This window comes from Rhinatrema bivittatum, chromosome 16, assembly GCF_901001135.1.
Source record: "Rhinatrema bivittatum chromosome 16, aRhiBiv1.1, whole genome shotgun sequence".
Taxonomy (NCBI): domain Eukaryota; kingdom Metazoa; phylum Chordata; class Amphibia; order Gymnophiona; family Rhinatrematidae; genus Rhinatrema; species Rhinatrema bivittatum.
In genome coordinates, this window is record NC_042630.1 from 70,067,042 (window position 1) to 70,090,508 (window position 23,467).

Consider the following 23,467-nt stretch of genomic DNA (forward strand, 5'->3'; position numbering starts at 1 on the left):
TACAAGTACTACCCGTTTAACACAACAACTGGAGCCAACCTCAGAAGACTTATCACCATTCCCCTTTTCCATGACACACACATGGCTGCCCTATCAATCCTTACCCTCCTCTTTCTGAACACGCAGTCTATAACAAAGAAAATCCCCAACCTCAATGACCTCCTCACAGACCAAAATCCAGACCTTCTCTACATCACAGAGTCATGGCTCAAAAACTCAGATACCCCTCTTATCAACCAATTACCAACAAGCAGTTACAACATCTTCTCCATTCCAAGACCCAGAAAGAAAGGAGGGGGCCTCCTGTTTCTAGCAGCCAAAAAACTTAAATTCAGTACTCTCCCCATCAGCCCCCCGCTACTCCTCGAAATCAGCCTCTTCAAATCTAAAGCTCTACAAATCCTGATGATTTATGCCCCTCCGGGCATTCTCACCAAGGATCCCTGCCCCCTCCTCGAAACCATAACATCTTACATCAACACCAATCATCCCACCATCATCCTAGAAGATTTCAACCTCCACATTGATAAATCTCCCCACTCCCCATCATGCGAGCTCCTCCTCAACACTCTAACTCAGTGGTTCTCAACCCTGTCCTGGGGACCCCCCCAGCCAGTCAGGTTTTCAGGATATCCACAATGAATATGCATGAGAGAAAATTTGCATGTTATGGAGGCAGTGTATGCAAATTTTCTCTCATGCATATTCATTGTGGATATCCTGAAAACCCGACTGGCTGGGGGGGGGGTCCCCAGGACAGGGTTGAGAACCACTGCTCTAACTGCTATGGGCTTCAAACAAATAATCAACTCTCCCACACAAAAATCAGGCCACACCCTGGACCTGATATTCATCAACAACCAAGTAACACTCAATTCCCCCCCTTCCACCACCTCTGTCCCCTGGTCAGACCATATGTTAATACAAACCAAGCTCCAAGTGGACCACACCCATCTCCATGCCCACAAAGACAAAAAACATTGAATTCACCAAAACTTGCTCCAGTGAAGTCCTAGAAAAAACATTACCGGAAGCCCTAAAACAAATGGATACCTCCAATACCATTACTGCAGTTAACTCATGGACCACAATCAACACAGAGATTGCAAAAAATATATGCCCAACCATCAAAAAAGAAATAAGTAACTCAGCAAAACACAAAACACCCTGGTATAACCAGGATCTAAAAAACATAAAACGCCAGTTAAGGCAAGCTGAAAAAGCCTGGAGAAGAAACCCTATAAACCAACTACGTGACCGATACAGAACACTGCTCTACATATATACAACAGACATCAACAAAGCCAAACGGAACTTCTACTCCAAAAGAATTCACGACTACCAATACAACCCGAGAGTTCTATTTGATTATGTCACTCAACTGACTCGCCCCACAAACAACGCACCTCAAACAGATAACCCAACAATATGAAGTCTTAATTTCGTCCAGTACCTTAAAGACAAAACATCCGAACTAAGTTCAAATAGCCCACCTATCAACCCTGAACCCCCTACACCAGAGCTTTCCAAAGTGTGTGTCGCCTGCAGTGTGCCGGTGTGTCACGCAAGCCCGGTGCACGTGACGGGGCGGAGCAAGTGGAATACCGAGGAGAGGACAGAGGGAGCCAATGCAGCTGCCGGTGGACCTCATCCCACTGGCGGCTGCCAGTGCAGAAGAGGAGCAGTGTTGTTGCAGCGGGCTGAGAAGAAGAGGAGGCCCGGTAGCAGGGCCCCCACCGCGGATTGGCCCGAGAAGGTCAGGGCCGCTGCCGCTGCGGATTGGCCCGAGAAGATCAGGGCCGCTGCAGAGCCCATCCTGCAGCGACCCGTGAAGAGGAGGCCCAGAGTTAAGAGAGAGGCTGAGGGCCCGTAGAGTGTGTGTATGAGATGAGTTGAGAGATTGTGTGTGTATGTATATGAGATGAGAGATTGTGTGCGTGTATGAGATGAGTTGAGAGATTGTGTGTCTGTGTGTGAGAGTGAGTTGAGAGACTGTGTGTGGGAGTGAGGACCTGAATGTTTGCAGAGACAGCATGTGAGAGCCTGTGTGTGTGTGAGAGACACAGCATGTGACAGTGAGAGCCTGTGTTTATGAATGATTGTATGAGAGAGAGCATGTGACAGTGAGAGCCTGTGCTTGAGCAAGACAGCATGTGGGAGAGAGCCTGGGTGTGTGAGAGTCAGACAGCATGTGCAAGAGAGAGACTGTGTATGAATGATTGTATGAGAGAGAGCATGTGAGAGTGAGAGCCTGTGTGTGTGAGAGAGAGAAAGCATGTGAGAATGAGAACCTGACTGTGTGTTTGAGGGAAGAAGATAGATGGAGAGAAAAGAAATAGAAAAAAAGACAATATGAAAACTAAGATCAGACAGCAAAGGTAAAAAAAAATTACTTTTTACTGATTGGCACATGTAATCTTTGATACTGTGCAAGAGTAGCTCTTTCTCTATGCGGATCTCACAATGTAAGAGATCAACATGGAGGAAGTGGAAACCCATGGGGCCTGCACAGAGGAGGCAGCAGAATGGGCTTCAGTGCCAGTAGCAGCAATCAGCGCCTCCCCAATAGCCATGCGGCATCAGTGAAAGTGGCAGCAGAGGAATGAGAGAGGCTCCGAGGTTGCTGGCAAAAGAAAGGGATGGTGTCTGCCTTTAGTGTGTGCATGTGTATGAATGGGAGTCTGCCTGGGGGTGTATGTGTGTGAATGCATGGGTGCCTGCCTGAGGGTGTGTCTGTGTATGAGAATGAATGGGTGTCTTCCTGGGGTTTGTATGTGTGAGAATAGGTGCCTGCCTGTGTGTGGTGTATGTGCGTGTGTGAGAATCAATTGGTGCCTGCCTGGGGGTCCGTGTGTGTGAGAATGAATGTGTGTATGCCTGGGGGATGGTGAGGGAGTGGTGTGAAAATGAATGGGAGCCTGCCTGGGGGTCAGTTTCAGTGTGTGAGAATGACTGGGAGCTTGCCTGGGTGTGTGTGTTTGTGTGAGAATGATTGGGAACTTGCTTGGGTGTGTGTGTTTGTGTGTATGTGAGGGAGCCACAGAGAGTGAGAGCATGAGTGTGTATGAGAAAATCCAGGGGAGTAAGAGTTTGTGTGGGGGGTGTGTGTGGAGGGGGAGAGAGTATCTTAGAGCCTGAGAGTGTGTCAGTGTCTGTGAGAGCGAGAGGTTATGGTGGGTATAAGAGCATGAATGTGTATGTATGTGACAGTGTATGTGTGAGAGAGAATGGACATGTGAGTGGTATGTGAGAGAGAGAGAGGATAACATCCTAATCCTTGACAATATCAGGGTGATTGGAAATCAAAAGCTCCCACGTAGTTTTAATTATTGGGTGTTATTTGATATATGTGCTGTTTTGAAATATTTTATTGGTGTTTGGGAAATTGTAAAAAAGTATATGATTTTAATTAATAGAAATTCTATTTATCAGTAGTTTTAAAATATTCTTTTATTAGTATGGTTTTACTATTATAACTGATGCTTTATGTTTCTTGATTTTATTTGTTTTATGAGGAATGGTGGTTCTGTTTTTCCATTGTTAATACACAGAGTCTGGCTTCTTGGGGTTTCCATTTCAGTTTTTGTCTAATTTGTGCTCCTTTATTTTGTATTTGGTGAGGGTCCGTCTCTGCTCTGTGTGTGTGCCATGATGAGAGATTCTGCTAGCATAGGGATCTATAGCAATCTGGTTTGTTTTGTTTCCTCAGTAGGTGGTGTATTGGTATTCTAGGACCCAGTGTAATATTTACCCTTGCTTTTTCACAGGTAGGGTTATTGTTGTTTGAGTCCTTTGTGTTATTACTGTTATGTTACAATGGGATTGCTGTATAGATTTTGAGTGTCTTTTTGCGGGGTTTTGTGTTAGTTCACAATGTGCCTGGCAGTGGAAGGTGTTTGTGCTGCTGTTACTATGAGGTGACACCAGAATTTGAAAATATCTTTTAGTATGATGAGCTGTAAGGGAAACATCCAAGCTCCATTGTTTGGGGGAATTTCAGTGGATGCACAGAGTTACAGAACTGGAGGTGTAGGATTTATATTGACATTCTTTCCCTTCCTATAAATTCCAGACTTCACTCTCATAGCCATATAGAATTAGTTGAATGAGGTTATCAAATAATTTTATAGTGTGAAACTGGCCAGCTTTTTAAAATTACGCAGAAGACCCTTTGGACTTTTTTTTATTAACACCAAATATTCAAAAGCTGTGTTCATCCCATCAAGCCCATATATCTCATTAAAGAGGTAAATTGAATAACACAATAACTTTGTTTTATTATTGTTACTCATAAATTATAACAATAACATTAATCTTGGAACATTATATATTTTTAATATAAATGAAAGGTTTTCACAAGGTAGGTTATGTCGTGAAACATTTTATTATGTATATATTTAAGGAAACATATATAAATTGTCGAAATACATTTCGTTCGTTTAACCTTTAACATCTGGTTTGCTAGTAGACTGAATTACTGTGTCCCGAAATTATGTTTGTCTAAAAAGTGTGTCACCAACATGAAAAGTTTGGAAAGCTCTGCCCTACACCATCATCCCTTACTACACCCAAGTGGTCACAATTTGAGACCATTGCCTCCACCGAGGTGGAAACTATTATCCGGAAGATAAACACAGCGGCACACCCACTCGACCCCATTCCAACGAAAACTCCCAAACTAATCCCCAACTGCCTAGCAAGACCCATTGCTGACATCATCAACCTTTCCCTCGAACACATTCTCCTCCCGGATTCCCTAAAAAGTGCCGTGGTAAAACCTATTCCAAAGAAGCCTCAACTGGATCCGACCATCCTGTCCAACTACCGACCCATCTCTAACCTGCCTTTCCTGGCCAAGGTCATCGAGAAAACAGTTACCCACCAACTCTCAGAATTTCTGGAAAACCAAAATATACTTGTTCCTGCCCAACACGGTTTCAAGAAATTTCACAGCACCGAATCACTACTACTCACCCTCACAGATACAATACTTCGAGAGTTTGACAAAGGTACTTCTTTCCTCCTAATACTTCTTGACATTTCTGCCGCATTTGACACGGTCAACCATAAGATCCTAATCCATAGACTACGAGAAACTGGTCTCAATGGTACCATTCTCCAATGGTTTCAATCATTCCTTTCCAACAGATCCTTTAAGGTAACCTACAATAGTGCAACATCAGTCTTAATACCCCTATCACAGGGAGTCCCACAAGGCTCATCCCTATCCCCCACCCTTTTCAATGTTTATATGCTGCCATTATGCAACTATTTGGACAAAGCAGGCCTTTCCTATTTCTTATATGCCGATGATGTACAGATTCTGCTTCCCATCAGAGATAGCATCAATAACACACTAAGCTGATGGGAAACATACCTTACTGATATAAAACGTATCCTCACCCAAATGCACTCACGCTCAACCAGAACAAAACGGAAATTCTTTACCTTTCGAGCAAAACTTCAACTCCCCCCACTGACCCTACACCACCGCTTAAATACAAACTGCTCACAACAGTTAGAGATCTCGGAGTCACCTTGGACAAGGAATTAAATTTTAAATATCATATCAACACTTTGATAAAAGAAGGATTCTACAAACTACAAATCCTTAAAAAACTCCAACCCTTGCTACATCCTCCAGATTACCGGAGAGTGCTACAATCCCTCCTCTTTGCCAAGTTAGATTACTGCAACTCCCTCCTAATAGGCCTTCCCGCTGCCACCCTCGAGCCCCTCCAGCTCCTTCAGAATGCAGCCGCAAGATCACTAACTAATAGCAAAAAAACAGATCACATCATGCCCCTACTCAAACAACTCCACTGGCTACCTGCCCCATTCAGATCTCAATATAAGATCCTCATGGTCATCCACAAAGCAATCCACAATGACAAGACCAGATGGCTCCGAGAACCACTGCACCCCTGCATCCCAAGGAACCTCCGCTCATCCAAAGGAAAATTAGTTTCTTACCTGATAATTTTCGTTCCTGTAGTACCAAGGATCAGTCCAGACTGCTGGGTTATGCCTCCCCTCCAGCAGATGGAGTCAGAGAGAAACTGAAAAGCACCCCCTAGATATACCGGTGTGCCACCTGCGATCCCTCAGTATAATCGATATCAAAGCAGAAGGAACGAAACCAACCCCTCCGCTGAATAATCAAACAATTTAACTCAACCACTGACCAGATCAAGTAGTAACATTGCCCTAAGGACATAAACAAACCTGTCTCCCTATGTAATAAAACAGAAACGAAGTAGAGAACAACTTACCATATAAGATGTAGAGCAGATGTAGAGCACTGTTAAGAAGCGAATAACCCAGATAGAATTACGAGCGGACTCTCCGGAAAACGACTTGGGTGGGCGTCTGGACTGATCCTTGGTACTACAGGAACGAAAATTATCAGGTAAGAAACTAATTTTCCTTTCCCTGTACGTACCAGGATCAGTCCAGACTGCTGGGATGTACCCGAGCCGCCTTAAATGGGGTGGGACCCAGAGAGTCCCGCTCGAATCACGCTGCTCATCCGACGGACCACGAACATCTAAGCAATAATGCCTAGCAACGTATGCAAAGATTTCCAAGTGGCCGCCCTGCAAATCTCCTGGCAAGAAACAAACTGACTTTCAGCCCACGAAGTCGCCTGAGAACACAGGGAGTGAGCCTTAAGCCCATCAGGAACAGACTTACCGCAACCAATGTATGTGGATGCGATTGTGCTCTTCAACCATCAGGCAATAGTTGTCTTGGATGCCTGAAGACCCTTCTTGGGTCCATGCCACAACACAAACAGGTGATCCGACCTCCGAAAGTCATTAGTGACCTCCAAATACCGCAAAACTTCAACTCCCCCCACTGACCCTACACCACCGCTTAAATACAGAGTACCCGACGGACATCCAAACGCCTCAAGTCCCGACCTTGAGAAGACTGGAGCTCCTCCTCCGAAAAAGAAGGCAATTCCACCGTCTGATTAACATGAAAGGCCGATACCACCTTTGGCAAGAAGGAAGGTACTGTGCGCAAAGACACTCCAGACTCAGAAATATGCAAGAACGGTTCCCTGCACGAAAGAGCCTGCAGCTCCGAAACACGACGTGCTGACGAAATGGCCACTAGGAATACCGTCTTGAGAGTTAAATCCTTCAAGGAGGCCCTCTTAATAGGCTCAAAAGGGGCCATGCAGAGAACACGGAGAACCAAATTCAAGTTCCAGGAAGGACAGGGAACCCTCTCAGGAGGACGCAAGTTCCTAACTCCATGCAAAAAACGAGAAACATCTGGGTGACATGCAAGAGAGGAACCTTCAACCTTACCCCTCATGCAACCCAGAGCAGCCACCTGAACCCTAAGAGAACCGTAGGCCAACCCCTTCTTCATACCATCCTGCAAAAACGTAAGGATATGCCCTACAGAAGTCTGTCGTGGCGAAATCTTTAAGTCACCGCACCAAGAGTCAAAGACCTTCCATACTCTAGCATAAGTAAGAGTAGTCGAGGATCTGCGCGCCCGAAGGAGGGTAGAAATAACTGCTTCTGCATAACCTTTCTTCCTCAACTGTCTCCGCTCATAAGCCAAGCCGCCAGACAAAAGCGATCCGCCAGATCGAAAAATACCGGACCCTGGCGAAGGAGATTCGGAAGATGGCATAGACGCAATGTCCCGTCCACCGCCAGACTGACGAGATCCGCGAACCACGGGCGCCTTGGCCACTCCGGAGCCACGAGAATCACCAGACCCCGATGGGATTCTATGCGCCTTAACACCTTTCCCACTAGGGGCCACGGAGGAAACACATAGAGAAGGACATGAAGAGGCCACGGAAGCACAAGCGCATCCACCCCTTCCGATCCGTGTTCCCGCCTTCGGCTGAAGAAACGTGCCACCTTTGCATTTAGCCGAGACCCCATCCACTCCAGGTGCGGCAACCCCCAACGCTGGGTTAGAAGATACATCGCCTCGGCCGACAGCTCCCACTCTCCTGGGTCTAGGTGTCCACTCCTACAATATGGGTGGCCGCGATGCGGGATAAATGACGTTCCGCCCAGGCCATCAACAATGCTTCGGCCGCCACCGGACGACTTCTTGTGCCTCCTTGCCGGTTTATATATGCCACCGTGGACTCGTTGTCCGATAGAACTCGCACCGCCCGACCGTGTACCAGCGGGAGGAGGTGACGCAAAGCCAGACAGACCGCTCTGGTCTCCAGACGATTGATGGACCAAGTGACCTGGCGAGGAGACCACGTCCCCTGCACCGCTCGGGACTGACCCACAGCCCCCCAGCCGGATAGACTGGCATCCGTCGTCACGACTATCCAAGGTGGAGGTTCTAGGTCCACCCCTTGCAGAAGATGGTCCGGGGTCAACCACCAAGCAAGGCTGGACCGGGCCGGTTCCAGCAATGGTAACACCATGTCGTAATCCTCGGACCTGGGATCCCAACGAGAAAGAAGCGCTCTTTATAAAAGCTGCATATGCGCAAAGGCCCACGGTACCATCTCCAGAGTAGAAGCCATATGTCCAATGACTTGTAAATAATCCCAGGCCGTAGGTAACGGGAGATCCAACAGGTTCTGCACTTGTGCCATCAGATTGACCATTCGCTGATGTGGCAGGAACACCTTGCCTACCAAAGTATCGAATCGGGATCCCAAGAACTCCAATTGTTGGGTCGGTGTTAGCTGGCTCTTCGCGAAGTTGACTACCCAACCTAGCGTCTGAAGTTGCTCCACCACCAACCGAACTGCCCGTTTGCACAATGCTTCCGACTTTGCCCGGATGAGCCAATCGTCGAGATAGGGATGTACCAGTATTCTTTGATGGCCTGGAAAGGCTGCGATGACCACGAGAACCTTGGTGAACACCCTTGGGGCAGTCGCTAACCCGAACGGAAGGGCACAAAACTGGAAATGGTTCCCTAACACTATGAACCTCAGGTATCTCTGATGATGCCCCCGGATTCCAATGTGGAGATACGCCTCGGTTAGATCCAAAGAAGCCAAAAATTTTCCCTTGTGGACGGCCGCAATAACAGACCGCAGCGTCTCCATGCAAAAATGAGGAACGCGTAAAGCCTTGTTTACCCACTTTAAATCCAATATCGGCCTGAACGTGCCTTCCTTCTTTGGAACCACGAAGTATATAGAATACCGGCCAGTCCTGCGTTCGGCCGGTGGAACTGGTATTACCGCCCCCAGTGTCCGCAACCGGTCCAAGGTTTGGGCAATAACCAGCTGCTTTTCCGGAGGACCGAATGGCGATGTCATAAAAAGATCCCGGAGCAGATGAGCAAAATCCAACTCGTAACCGTGATGTACCACGTCGAGGACCCACTGGTCCGAAGTTATCTTGACCCATTCCTCCCAAAACAGGGACAACCGACCCCCGATGTGCGGAATGGAGGAATGGGTCTACGCGCCTTCATTGAGTAGCTTTTTTGGGGGTAAAGCCCTGCGAGGATCCCATTCGCTGAGGCCGTTTGTCCCGAAAGGAAGGAGTCCAAGATTGAGATCTTGACGCTTGCTGTCTCTGGGGGAAGGAATCACCCCTCCCCATATGGAACTGGCGCTGACCCCGAAACCGACCCCTGGAATTCCCGAAGGATCGAAACTGTCAGGGCTTATCCTCAGGCAACTTATAAACCTTGTTGTCTCCCAAGTCCTTGAGTTGATCCAGTTCGTCTCCAAACAACAACTTTCCCCTGAAGGGAAAGGAACCTAAACATGACTTAGAGGAGGCATCTGCCGACCAGCGACGGAGCCAAAGCAGCCACCTGGCGGACACAGCAGAAGACATAGTGCGAGCCGAAGTCCGCAGCAAATCATATAAAGCATCCGCTGTGTAGGAGACCGCAGCCTCCACGCAGTTGGCCTGCTCCGCTTCGTCCGGCGGTAGATCCTGTGCTGTAAGCAGTTGTTGAATCCAACGAAGAGTGGCCCTCTGCATAAGGCTGCTACAGGCCGCCGCCCGGACCCCTAATGCCACAACCTCAAAGATGCGCTTCAATAAGATCTCCAACTTCCGGTCCTGGAGATCCTTCAACGCTATCCCCCCTGTCACGGGGATGGTAGTATGCTTAACCACGGCCGTGACTGCTGAATCCACTGAGGGAGTCTTGAGAAGTTCCAAGGACTCAGACGGCAGGGGATACAACTTGTCCATAGCCCTGCTAACCCGCAAAGAAGCTTCTGGAATATTCCATTCCTTAGACACAATCTGGAACACTTTGGGATGGAAGGGAAAGGTTTGCGGGGGGGGGGGGGCCCGCAGGCCCGCCAGAGCTACATCCCCCATGGAAGTGTCAGCTTCCTGGTGCGGTGCCGAGATTTCCAACTCCTTCAAAACATGAGGGATTAAAAAGTTTAGCTCGTCCTTACCAAACAAGCGGAGAACTTGGGGGTCATCCCCTTCAACAGACCCCTGACCGTCTGCATCGCCCGCACCTGGTGCATCCGGACTGTCCGGAGTGGGATCCGGGGCCTCCGGAACTTCTGCGCCCCCCTGCGGACGAGGGCAACGAGCCCCCACTTTACCCTGATCCGGAACTGTCTTAGGGATCTTAGGTGGAGAGGGACCATCCGCCTCCCAACCCGTCTCTGCCTCCAAAAATGCCTTGTGCATCAACAGCACAAACTTTGAGGAAAACGAGACTGGCCTCTTAAATACTTCCCCCGCGGGCCGGGAGGGAGGGGGCTGAGGAGCCTTCGAATCGGGCGTGCTCTGCGGGCTTAGGGCAGGCAGTGAAGGAGGAGGGGAGTCTTCCTCCTCCGACGCTGTGTCCTCTGCCGGCTGCGTGTTCAAAATGGCCGCTGGCTCCCTCTCTATGGGAGGCGGGGCCGACGACCAGGACCCAGGCACTCTCCGTTGCCTCACCGAAGAGGGAGGAGAAGAAACGCTGCGGGCAGCGCTCGGCCCCCGAGAGGGTCCCTCGCCCCCGGGGAGCAGAGGCCCTCTTGGGAGAGTCGCGCCCCCGTCTCCCCGCAGGCCGTGCAGGCCGAAGATCACGGCATGAAGAGGCAAGAAGACAAGCTGCAGAAAAGCGCGCCAAAGGTAAGGAACTGCCCCAAGATAGAAACGTGCCGGGTGAACCAGCCACCCCCCTCCGGAGTCCCAGGTCTGAAGCACGGCAGGCTGGGGCTGCAAGAACAAGCTCACTGCCTGTCACCAATAGGGCTCAAGTGGCTCCCCAAAACAGAGAAACTTTCTTATTATTATTATTATTATTTTTTTTTTTAATAATATAACTGCTAATTGTAAGCCCCCTTCAGAGAAAAACTCTGGAATATGACAACTGTGTGGGGAGGGTGACCGGCCCACCGGTAATCTCTCCCCCTGGACCTACTGGGACAATCTAGCTCCGGGATAATGGTCTGAGGGCATTGTCCTGCTAGGCCTGCCTGTAATCCTGCCTTCAAGCTGCGCAGGGAACACAAAAGAACTAACTATCCTTAACACTTTTTTTTCTCTAAACAAAAAAGGGAGGAAACAAACTAGTTGATCAAATCAGTGTAATTTCAACCAAAAGAAACCTGGAAAATCCCAGAAGAAATGCAGAAAGATCAGGACTGCAGGTTATGCCTCTCAATCTGCTGGAGTCAGAGAAAATCCTGAGGGATCGCAGGTGGCATACCGGTATATCTAGGGGGTGCTTTTCAGTTTCTTTCTGACTCCATCTGCTGGAGGGGAGGCATAACCCAGCAGTCTGGACTGATCCTGGTACGTACAGGGAACACAGGTTTACTTACAACTCCCTCCATTAAGGAAGTTCATTGAGTCTCCACAAGAGAACGCGCTGCATCAATAGCAGGCCCCCACATCTGGAACAACCTCCCGGCTCCTCTCAGAACTGACCCCTCTACGCTTTCCTTCAGAAAGAGTCTCGAAACTTGGCTCTTTAGAAAAGCATTCCCTACAGAAAACTAACTCCTGGCTCCCTGTCCCCCTTCCTGGGCACTGCCAACTCCCCCCTCCCCCCCCCCCCAACTCTGCCTCTGTACATAGCAAGTTTAAACTCAGAACTTATTTACTGTTAGTAAAGTTATTATGTAAAGCAAGTTTTTCTTTATATTTACTCAGTTAATTTGTTATACTGCATCATGTCACCATAAGGCTCGCCCTTTGACATCCTGTTGTATGTAAACCGGTGTGATATTTCGAATCGAATATCGGTATAGAAAAATAAATAAATAAATAAATAAATAGTGAAGTGCCTCAGGGATTTGTACTTGGTGCTTTTTAATATATTTATAAATGATCTAGAATGGGGTACGACGAGTGAGGTGATCAAATTTGCGGACGACACAAAATTATGCAGAGTAGTTAAATCTCAAGCGGATTGTGATGAATTGTAGGAGGATCTTGTGAGACTGGAAGATTGGGCTACCAAATGGCAGATGAAGTTTAAAGTGGACAAGTGCAAGGTGATGCATATAGGGAAAAATAACCCTTGCTGTAGTTACACAAAGTTAGGTTCTACCTTAGGAGTTATCACCCAGGAAAGAGATCTAGGTGTCATAAAGGATAATACATTGAAATCGTCAGCTCAGTGTGCTGTGGTGGTCAAAAAAGCAAACAGAATGTTAGGAATTATTAAGAAGGAATAGAAAATAAAATGGAGGATGTCATAATGCCTCTGTATCGCTCCACGGCGAGACCGCACCTTGAATACTGTGTGCAGTTCTGGTCACTGCATCTCAAAAGAAAATTATTCCTCACCTGCTAATTTTCGTTCCTGTAGTACCATGGATCAGTCCAGACGGTGGGTTATGTTCCCCGTCCAGCAGATGGAGTCAGAATAAAAACTCGAGAGGGGGCACTATATAAGCCCCTCCCCTTTCCTCAATCCAGTAAACTAGACTAGCAAAGCCAACAAGAGAGGAGATAGAGGGATCAAGTAAAGAGAAGCCCGAAAACAAGGCCAAAAAAGTGAAATTTGACTAAACATTACCCCAGAGGGAACTTGCCAACAGAACGTGAACCATAACTAACACTGGAAAAAATCCCAGGAAACAGAGAGAAATAACAGAAAAACTGACCTTCGAGCGGAGTCAACAATCCCAACTGAGAAGAGAAAAACCCCGTAAAATACAGGGAGGGCGTCTGGACTGATCCATGGTACTACAGGAACGAAAATTAGCAGGTGAGGAATAATTTTCTTTTCCCTGTACGTACCAGGATCAGTCCAGATGGTGGGATGTACCAAAGCTTCCCTTACTATGGGTGGGCCACAGACAGCCCCGCTCGAAGGACTCTATCCCCAAAAGAATCCAAACCTGGCGCCCGGACATCTAAACGATAGTGGCGCGCGAAGGTGTGGAGAGACGTCCATGTGGCCGCCCTGCAGATCTCCTAGGGAGATACCGAAGAACTTTCCGCCCAGGAAGTCGCCTGGGACCGAAGTGAATGTGCCCGAACAGAAATTGGAGGGATTTTCCCGGCCCCAAGATATGCGGCTGAGATCGCCCCTTTGAGCCAACGGGCAACAGTTGCTTTGGAGGCCAGATGACCCTTCCGAGGACCCGACCAGAGTACGAATAAGTGGTCCGAGAGACGAAACTCGTTAGTGACCGATAGATATTGAAGGAGACACCTTTTGACATCAAGCTTGCGGAATTCCCTGGGTTCCGTCGAAGCGAAGGAAGGCAAATCGACAGATTGGTTAATATGGAAGGCTGAGACTACCTTTGGTAAGAACGACGGGACCGTGCGTAAAGAGACTCCTTCGTCAGTAAAGCGAAGATAAGGCTCCCGAAAAGACAACGCCTGAAGCTCCGAAATACGACGGGCCGAACAGATAGCCACCAGAAATATTGTCTTGAGGGTGAGATCCTTGATAGAAGCCAACCTAAGAGGCTCGAAAGGCGGCCCGCTCAGTATATGAAGTACTAAGTTAAGATTCCAAGATGGACAAGGCGGCCTCAAGGGTGGCTTCAGGTGTCTAGCACCTTGCAGAAAACGTACAATATCTGGGTGAGCCGACAGCCTTGAGTCCTGCCCATTGTGCAGGAAAGCCCCTAACGCCGCAACTTGTACCCTAAGTGAATTATAGGCTAACCCCAAATCCAGACCGGCCTGCAAGAAGGAAAGGACTTGCGTCACCGAAGCAGAGACCGGACGAATAGAACGCTCCTGGCACCATACCTCAAAGACTTTCCAGACGCGCACGTAAGTGACAGAGGTAGACATCTTGCGTGCCCTTAGGAGAGTGGAAATCACTACCTCGGAGTATCCACGGCGTCTCAACTTGCGCCTCTCAAAAGCCAAGCTGCAAGACAGAAGCGATCTGCCTGCTCGAAAAATATAGGACCCTGTCGCAGTAGGTGGAAGAGATGATTGAGCCGCAGGGGTCCCTCCGCCGCTAGATGAAGAAGGTCTGCAAACCAGGGCCGTCGGGGCCATTCCGGTGCCACTAGAATGACTGGACCCGGATGGCTCTCTATGCGACGGAGAACCTTCCCCACCAGGGGCCACGGAGGGAAGACATACAGTAAGATCTTCCGAGGCCACGGTAGAACCAGGGCATCGACTCCTTCCGCCCCGTATTCTCTTCGTCGGCTGAAGAATCGAGGGGCCTTTGCGTTTGCGGCCGTGGCCATGAGGTCCATGTGCGGAGTCCCCCAGCGGGAGGTTATTAGACTCATCGCTTCCTCGGAAAGCTCCCATTCTCCGGGATCTAAGCACTGTCGGCTTAAGAAGTCCACCTGTATATTGTCCATGCCCGCAATGTGAGAGGCTGCCAGACGACTCAAGTTGACCTCCGCCCACTGCATCAGTCTGTCCGCCTCCAGCGAGACGTGACGGCTCCTTGTGCCCCCCTGACGGTTGATGTACGATACCGTGGTTGCGTTGTCTGATAGGACCCTGACCCCCGATGGCGGACCAAGGGAAGAAACTCCTGCAATGCCAGGCGCACCGCTCTCGTTTCCAGACGGTTGATGGGCCACCGGGACTGTTCCGCTGTCCAAGTGCCCTGAATGGAATCCGCCCAGCCGGTCAGACTTGCGTCCGTGGTGACGACCACCCAGTCTGGGACCTCCAGGGAGACCCCTCATGCTAGGTGGCGAGGAATCAGCCACCAGCGGAGACTGAGCTTTGCAGCAGTCGGTATTGGGAGAACCTCCTGAAATTCCCACGACACTGGCTTCCAACGGGATAACAAGGCCCACTGAAGAGGACGCAGATGCGCAAACGCCCACGGGACTAGGTCTATGGTGGAGGCCATGGACCCCAGTACCTGTAGGTAGTTCCATGCTGTGGGTGCCTGGAGAGATTGGAACTGGAGGATCTGTTCACGCAAGGCATGTGCCCGGTCCTCGCTTGTCCCAGATTGGTATCGAAGCGCGCACCCAGAAAATTCAACGACTGGGATGGAGAGAGACTGCTCTTGGGAAAGTTGATGATCCACCCTAGGGACCAAAGTAATCGCACCACCTTGCTGACCGCTTGGACCCCCTCGGTGCGAGATTTTGCCCGGATAAGCCAGTCGTCCAGGTAAGGGTGCACCAGAACCCCATCTCGGCGCAGGGCTGCAGCCACAACCACCATAATCTTTGTAAAATCCCGTGGAGCTGTCGCCAAACCGAACGGGAGTGCTTGAAACTGAAAATGCTGTCCTAGAATTTTGAAACGAAGATAGCGGTGGTGCGCCCTGTGAATCGGGATATGCAGGTAAGCTTCCGTTATATCCAAGGATGCGAGGAATTCCCCTGGGTTGACCGCCGCCAGCACTGAGCGTAGAGTTTCCATGCGGAAACGTGGGACCCGGAGGTACTGGTTGATAGTCTTTAGGTCCAAGATGGGCCGAAAATTGCCCTCTTTCTTGGGCACCACAAAATAAATGGAATAATGACCCCGACCCAGTTCGGCAGCAGATACTGGGGTAATTGCCCCCAAAGAGAGAAGACGGTCGAGAGTTTGCCGGACTGCTTGTCTCTTGAGAAAAGAGCCGCAGGGGGAGAAAAGAAACCTGTCTCTGGGCGGGCAGACAAAATCCAAGGCGTAGCCGTGTCTTAAGATATCCAGGACCCACTGATCCGACGTGATTCGGGCCCATTCCCCGTAGAAGTGGGCAATGTGACCCCCCAGTCTGGGAATCGGATCGCAGGTCAGCCTGGCATCATTGGGGTTTTGAGGAAGAACTCTGGGGCTGTCCTCCCTTGCCGGGCCTGCGGCCCCGAAAGGACCGGTTCCAGGTCTGCGAACGAAAAGGAGAAGTCCGAGACTGTTGATGCTGCTGTCTGGGAGGACGGTATCGTCGTTGAGTACGGGAGCGATACCTGGTGTAGCTGAAGGACAGGAAAAGTAGGTCTTACCTTTGCTAATTTTTGTTCCTGTAGTACCAAGGATCAGTCCAGACTGCTGGGTTATGTCTCCCCTCCAGCAGATGGAGTCAGAGAGAAAACTGAAAGCACCCCCTAGATATACTGGTGTGCCACCTGCGATCCCTCAGTATAATTGATAACAAAGCAGAAGGAAACACCCCTCTACCGAGAAATATCTCAATTTGTCAACCACTGACCAGATCAAGTAGAAACACCTCCATGAAAACGTACAAACTTAACCGCTAATGCAAGAAAATTGAAATTGAAACCAACTTACTGCATAAAAACAGCCAACAGATAAATGTCCCTGTTAGGAACAAACACACACAGAAGGACGAGCGGACTCTTCAGCGATGGGTGGGCGTATGGACTGATCCTTGGTACTACAGGAACGAAAATTAGCAAAGGTAAGACCTAATTTTCCTTTCCCTGTCCGTACCAGGATCAGTCCAGACTGCTGGGATGTACCCAAGCCGCCTTAACTGGGGTGGGACCCGGAAAGTCCCACTCGAATCACACTGCTCCCGAAGGAGTCTTCCGCCGAACCACGCACATCTAAGCGATAATGTCTAGCAAAGGTATGCAAGGACTTCCAAGTGGCCGCCCTACAAATCTCCTGGCTAGACACACACTGGCTTTTGGCCCATGACGTCGCTTGAGAACGCAGGGAGTGAGCCTTAAGGCCATCCGGAACCGCCTTACCGCACCCAATGTACGTGGATGCGATTGCGCTCTTCAACCATCGAGCAATAGTTGTCTTAGATGCCTGAAGACCCTTCTTGGGTCCATGCCACAAGACGAATAGATGATCCGATCTCTGAAATTCATTAGTAACCTTCAGATACTGTAGAAGCACTCGACGGACATCCAGACGCCTCAAGTCCCGACCTTGAGACGACCTGAGTTCCTCCTCCGAAAAGGAAGGTAATTCCACCGTATGATTAACATGAAAGACTGATACCACCTTAGGCAAAAAGGAAGGAACGGTGCGTAAAGACACACCCGAGTCAGATATGCGCAAAAACGGTTCCCTACATGACAGCGCCTGGAGTTCAGAAACACAACGCGCAGACGAAATGGCCACTAAGAAGACCGCCTTAAGGGTTAAATCCTTCAAGGAGGCCCTCTTAAGAGGCTCAAAAGGGGCCAAACAGAGCCCCCGGAGAACCAAGTTCAGATTCCAGGAAGGACATGGGGTCCGAAGAGGAGGTTTCAAGTTCCGAACCCCACGCAAGAAACGCGCGACATCCGGATGACATGCCAGCGAATAACCTTCAACCGTACCTCGCAGTCAACCCAGAGCCGCCACTTGAACCCTGAGAGAGTTGTAGGCCAAGCCTTTCTTCAAACCATCCTGCAAAAAGGAAAGAATATGACCAACCGAAGTCCGCCGAGGTGAAACCGTAAGCCAGAGCACCACGAGTCAAGAACCTTCCATACTCTAGCATAAGCCAGGGTAGTCGAGGATCTGCGCGCCCTAAGGAGAGTAGAAATGACCGCCTCTGGGTAACCTTTCCTCCTCAACTGCCGCCGCTCAAAAGCCAGGCCGCCAGACAAAAGCGATCCGCCTGTTCGAAAAATACTGGATCCTGGCGAAGCAGATTCGGGAGATGACCGAGACGCAAAGGCCCGTCCACCACCAGATTGACGAGATCCGCAAACCATGGGCGTCTTGGCCACTCCGGGGCCACCAGAATCACCAGACCTCGATGGGACTCTATGCGTCTTAACACCTTTCCCACCAGCGGCCATGGTGGGAACACGTAGAGGAGAACGCGCGGCCACGGGAGCACTAGAGCATCCACTCCTTCCGACCCGTGGTCTCGCCGCCAGCTGAAGAAATGCGCCGCCTTTGCATTTAGACGAGTCGCCATCAAGTCCAGATGCGGCAACCCTCAGCACTGGGTTATGAGACCCATCGCTGCGGCCAACAGTTCCCACTCTCCGGGATCGAGGTGCTGCCGACTGAGATAATCCGCTTGAATGTTGTCCACTCCTGCAATATGAGTGGCCGTGATGCGGAACAAATGATGCTCCGCCCAGGCCATCAACATCGACGCTTCTGCCGCGACTGGCTGACTTCTTGTTCCTCCTTGGCGATTTATATATGCCACCGTGGTCGCGTTGTCCGACAGAACTCGCACCGCCCTGTCGCGGACCAACGGAAGGAGCTGACGTAACGCCAGATGAACCGCTCTGGTTTCCAGCCGATTGAAGGACCAAGAGGCTTGACGTGGAGACCACGTCCCTTGGAGCGCTCGGGACTGACCCACAGCCCCCCATCCGGAAAGACTGGCATTCATCTTCACTGTTATCCAAGATGGCGGTTCTAAGTCCACCCCCATGGAGCAGGTGGACCGGATTCAGCCACCAATCGAGGTTGGACCGGGCTGGTTCGAGCAAGGGCAACTCCATGTCGTAAAACTCCGACCTGTGATCCCAGCAAGACAGAAGCGCTCTTTGTAAAGGCTGCATATGCGCAAACGCCCATGGCACTATCTCTAGAGTAGAAGCCATATGCCCAATGACTTGCAAATAATCCCAGGCCGTGGGTAACGGAAGATCCATAAGGTTCTGCACCTGTGACATCAAGTTGACCATCCGCTGATGGGGCAGAAATACTTTCCCCATCTGAGTATCGAATCGAGCTCCCAAGAACTCCAAGTGCTGGGTCGGTTCCAGTCTGCTCTTCGCGAAGTTGACTACCCAACCCAGTGCCTGCAGTTGGTCCACCACCAACCGAACCGCTCGCTTGCACAAAGCCTCCGACTTTGCCCGGATGAGCCAATCGTCGAGATAGGGATGAACCAGTATTCCTTGCTTTCTCAGTAAAGCTGCTACAACCACCAGGAACTTGGTGAATACCCTGGGGGCTGTTGCTACCCGAAAGGGAGGGCACAAAACTGAAAATGGTCCCCTAGCACCATGAACCTCAGGTACCTCTGATGATGCCTCCGGATTCCAATGTGGAGATACGCCTCGGTGAGATCCAAAGAAGCCAAAAATTCTCCCTTGTGGACGGCCGCAATAAGAGACCGCAAGGTCTCCATACGGAAACGAGGAACGTGTAAGAACTTGTTTACCCGCTTCAAATCCAAAATTGGTCTGAACGTTCCCTCCTTCTTTGGAACCACGAAGTATATGGAATACCGCCCCGTCCTGTGCTCGGCCGGGGGCATGGGAATCACCGCCCCCAGGGCTCTCAACCGGTCCAAAGTTTGGGCGATAACCATCTGTTTTTCCGGAGGACCGCAAGGAGACGTCAGGAAAAGATCTCGGAGCGGTTGCGCAAAATCCAATTCGTAACCGTAACGGACAATGTCGAGGACCCACTGGTCCGAGGTGATCTTGACCCATTCCTCCCAATACAGGGACAAGCGACCCCCGACGTGCGGGATGGAGGAATGGGCCTGCGCGCCTTCATTGAGTAGCCTTGGTAGGGGCAAACCCCTGCGAGGATCCCGACCGCTGAGTCCGACGGCCCCGAAAGGAAGGAGACCAAGATTGAGCCCACGACGCTTGCTGCCGCTGGGGAAAGGAAACACCTCTTCCCATCCGGAACCGTCGCTGACCCCGCAAACGTCCCCTGGCACTCCCGAAGGACCGCAGTTGTCGGGGCTTATCCTCCGGCAATTTATATACCTTGTTGTCTCCCAAGTCCTTGATGAGCTGATCCAGCTCGGCTCCGAACAACAACTTGCCCTTAAAGGGAAAAGCGCCTAAGCGCGCCTTAGAAGAAGTATCCGCCGCCCAGCGACGGAGCCACAGCAGCCGCCTGGCAGAAACCGCCGAAGCCATCGTTCGCGCCGACGTCCTTAATAAATCATATAAGGCATTCGCTGTGTAGGCTACCGCAGCCTCTATACAGTTGGCCTGTTCCGCTTCGTCGGGCGGGAGATCTTGCGCGGTCAGCAACTGTTGCACCCAACGAAGAGTGGCTCTCTGCACTAGACTGCTACAAGCCGTTGCCCGTACTCCTAAGGCTGCCACCTCAAAAATGCGCTTCAGCACGATCTCCAGCTTTTGGTCCTGGGGATCCTTCAAAGCTATGCCCCCCGTCACAGAGATGGTAGTGTGCTTGACTACGGCAGCTACCGCCGAATCTACCGAAGGAGATTTGAGAAGGTCCAACGACTCCGCCGGCAGTGGGTACAACATGTCCATGGCCCGGCTAACCCGCAAGGAAGCTTCTGGCACTTCCCACTCCTTAGAGACAAGCTGCAAAACCTTGTGATGGAATGGAAAGGCTTGCGGAGGAGCTCGCAGTCCCGCCATTGCCACGTCCCCCGTAGACGTGTCAGCCTCCTGGTGCGGGCCCGACAATTCCAACTCCTTTAAAACGTGCGAAATTAAATAGCTCAACTCGTCTTTTCCAAACAACCGAAGGACCTGAGGTCATCCCCCTCAAGAGCCTCCTGGCTGTCAGCTTCCCCCGCACCTGGCACCTCCGGGATAACCGGAGCTGGAAGCAAGCCCCCCTGATCTATTGACCCTTGTGGGCGGGGGCAACGAGCCCCTGCTGACCCGTGATCCGGGGCTGTCAGTTCTGTCCTGGGGATCTTCGAAGGACTGGGACCCTCCGGCACCCACCCTGCTTCCGCCTCCAAAAAAGCTCTATGCATCAGCAGCACAAACTTAGATGAAAAGGGAACTGGCCCTTTAAGAGCATCCTCTCCGGGTCGGGCGGGAGGGGGGGTCGAGGGACTCCCAAATTGGGTCGGGCGGGTGGGGGGGGCCGAAGGACTCCCGAATCGGTCGTGCTTTGGGGACTAAGGGCCGGCAGCGAATCAGGAGGGGAAACCTCCTCCTCCGACAGCGTTTCGTCCTCATCCTGTGAGAGCCGCACGGTCAAAATGGCTGCCGGCTCCTTGGTCAAAATGGCCGCCGGCTCCTTTCCCGACGGGGGCGTGCTCAAAACCCCGGAGCCCAGAACTCGCCGCTGCTGCGCCGGAGACACTCAGGAAGAAACGCTGTGGGCAGCGCTCGGCCCCCGAGAGGGTCCCTCGCCCCCGGGAAGGCATCGGGAGCAGAGACCCTCTCGGGAGAGTCGCGCCCCCGCCCTCCCACAGGCCGTGCAGGCCGAAGAACGCGGCATCCGAAACCGGGCAAGGGAAACTGCAAAGCACGCCAAAGGTAAGCAGCTGCCACGAGGCAGCACAAGTCGCCGGGCGAACCAGCCACCCCCTCCGGGGTCCCAAGGCAAAAGCGCGGCAGGCCGGGGCAGAGACCAGAAGCTCACCGCCTGCCCCCAGCAGGACTGACGTGGCCTTTAAAATTGTGTATCTGCAAGCAATCCGCCCCCTTCAGAGGCAAGCCCCTGGAAATCAACGACCTCATGGGGGGGAAGGGTGACCGGCCCACCGGTAAGCTCTTCCCCTGCGCCTAATGGGACAACTGTAAACCGGGAAGAAACTTTGCCCTCAAGGCCTGCCTCTAAGCCTGTTGCCACGCTGCGCAGATGACAGAATACAATTAGAAGACTTTTTTTTTTTTTTTTTGTAAACAAAAGAAATGAGATAAAACTAATTGATCTAGTCAGGGAAAGAGTAACCAAGGAAAAAAACCTGGAAACCAGAAAAATTTGGATAAGACCAGGTCCGCAGGTAATCCTCTCGATTTGCTGGAGTCAGAGAAAATACTGAGGGATCGCATGTGGCACACCAGTATATCTAGGGGGTGCTTTCAGTTTTCTGTCTGACTCCATCTGCTGGAGGGGAGGCATAACCCAGCAGTCTGGACTGATCCTGGTACGTACAGGGAACTAGATGTCCGCGGCCTGTCCTCCGGAAGCTTGTAAATCGCATTCTCGTTGAGGGACTTGATGATCTGGTCCAAGTCCTCTCCAAAGAGAAACTTACCTTTAAAAGGAAGCGAGCCTAAGCGTGTTTTGGAAGAGGCATCCGCTGACCAGTTTCGCAACCACAGAAGCCGACGGGCCGAGACCGCAGCGACCATCGATCGGGCCTGGACCCGAAGGAGGTCATAGAAGGCATCTGCTCCATAGGCGAGCACGGATTCTAAACGATCCGCCTGCTGAGCTTCAGCATCTGGAAGAACCTGGGAGGTGAGCAATTGTTGAACCCATCGGAGTCCCGCTCTTTGTGCAAGAGAACTGCAGATGGTCGCTCGGAGGCCCAATGCTGAAACCTCAAAGATTCTTTTGAGATAAACCTCCAACTTCCTGTCCTGGAGATCCTTGAGCGTTGTACCGCCCGTGACCGGGATGATAGTGCTCTTAGTTACGGCCGAAACTGCGGAATCCACCGCAGGAACTTTGAGGAGCTCCAAAAAGTCTTCTGGCAGAGGATAAAGTTTGTTCATTGCTCTACTGACCTTGAGAGAGGCCTCCGGTGAATCCCATTCTCTAGAGATCAGTTGCAAAAAGGTGGGATGAGTTGGAAACGCTTTCGACAGAGGACGAAGGCCTGCCAGCAAAGGGTCCCCCTTTCTGCCCTGACAAGAGGCTGCTACCGGTTCTGGGGGAGCATCAATATCCATTTCCTGGAGAATATGAGGAAAGGAAAATTAGTTTCTTACCTGATAATTTTCGTTCCTGTAATACCAAGGATCAGTCCAGGACACCTGGGTTGTGACTCCGCACCAGTAGATGGAGACAGACTAAAACTTGTGGGCGGAGCCATATATGCCCCTGTGCAAGTCACAGCCCCTCAGTCATACGAATGTCAAAGTAGAAAATCCATAATACAACATAGAAAATCCATAATACAACATAGCTAACCATACAAACTTGTGAGGTAAACGAAAACAACTCCAACACCCCCACAGGAACCAGACTCTCCAAACCGGGAGAGCAAATAACAAGGGGTCAGCGTACCGAAGACAACAATGAGCGGACTCTCCGTTACAACAGCGCAGCACTGCGGGCGGGATCCTGGACTGATCCTTGGTACTACAGGAACGAAAATTATCAGGTAAGAAACTAATTTTCCTTTCCCTGTACGTACCAGGATCAGTCCAGGACACCTGGGATGTACCAGAGCTAAATTATCGAGGGTGGGAAGCAGAGAGTCCCGCTCGGAGAACCTACTCTACAAAACCCCCGAAATCAGTAGCTCGACCATCCAATCGGCAATGTGCAATGAAGGTATGTAACGACTTCCAGGTAGCAGCCCTGCAAACCGC

The 23,467-nt window shown here is 50.9% G+C and overlaps 1 protein-coding gene across 3 annotated transcripts in view; it reads right to left on the bottom strand.

Annotated features, from left to right (window-relative positions):
• PLD2 (phospholipase D2) overlaps positions 1–23,467 on the bottom strand; it is a 444,278-nt gene that overhangs the window by 22,752 nt on the left and 398,059 nt on the right. For 2 of the 3 annotated variants that reach the window (XM_029581768.1, XM_029581769.1), the window contains exon 25: positions 22,658–22,825. The exons of the other annotated variant lie outside the window; for it this stretch is intronic. In XM_029581768.1, the coding sequence (XP_029437628.1) occupies positions 22,658–22,825 (168 nt within the window). The remainder of the gene's footprint in view (positions 1–22,657; positions 22,826–23,467) is intronic. 3 annotated transcript variants of the gene reach the window in all.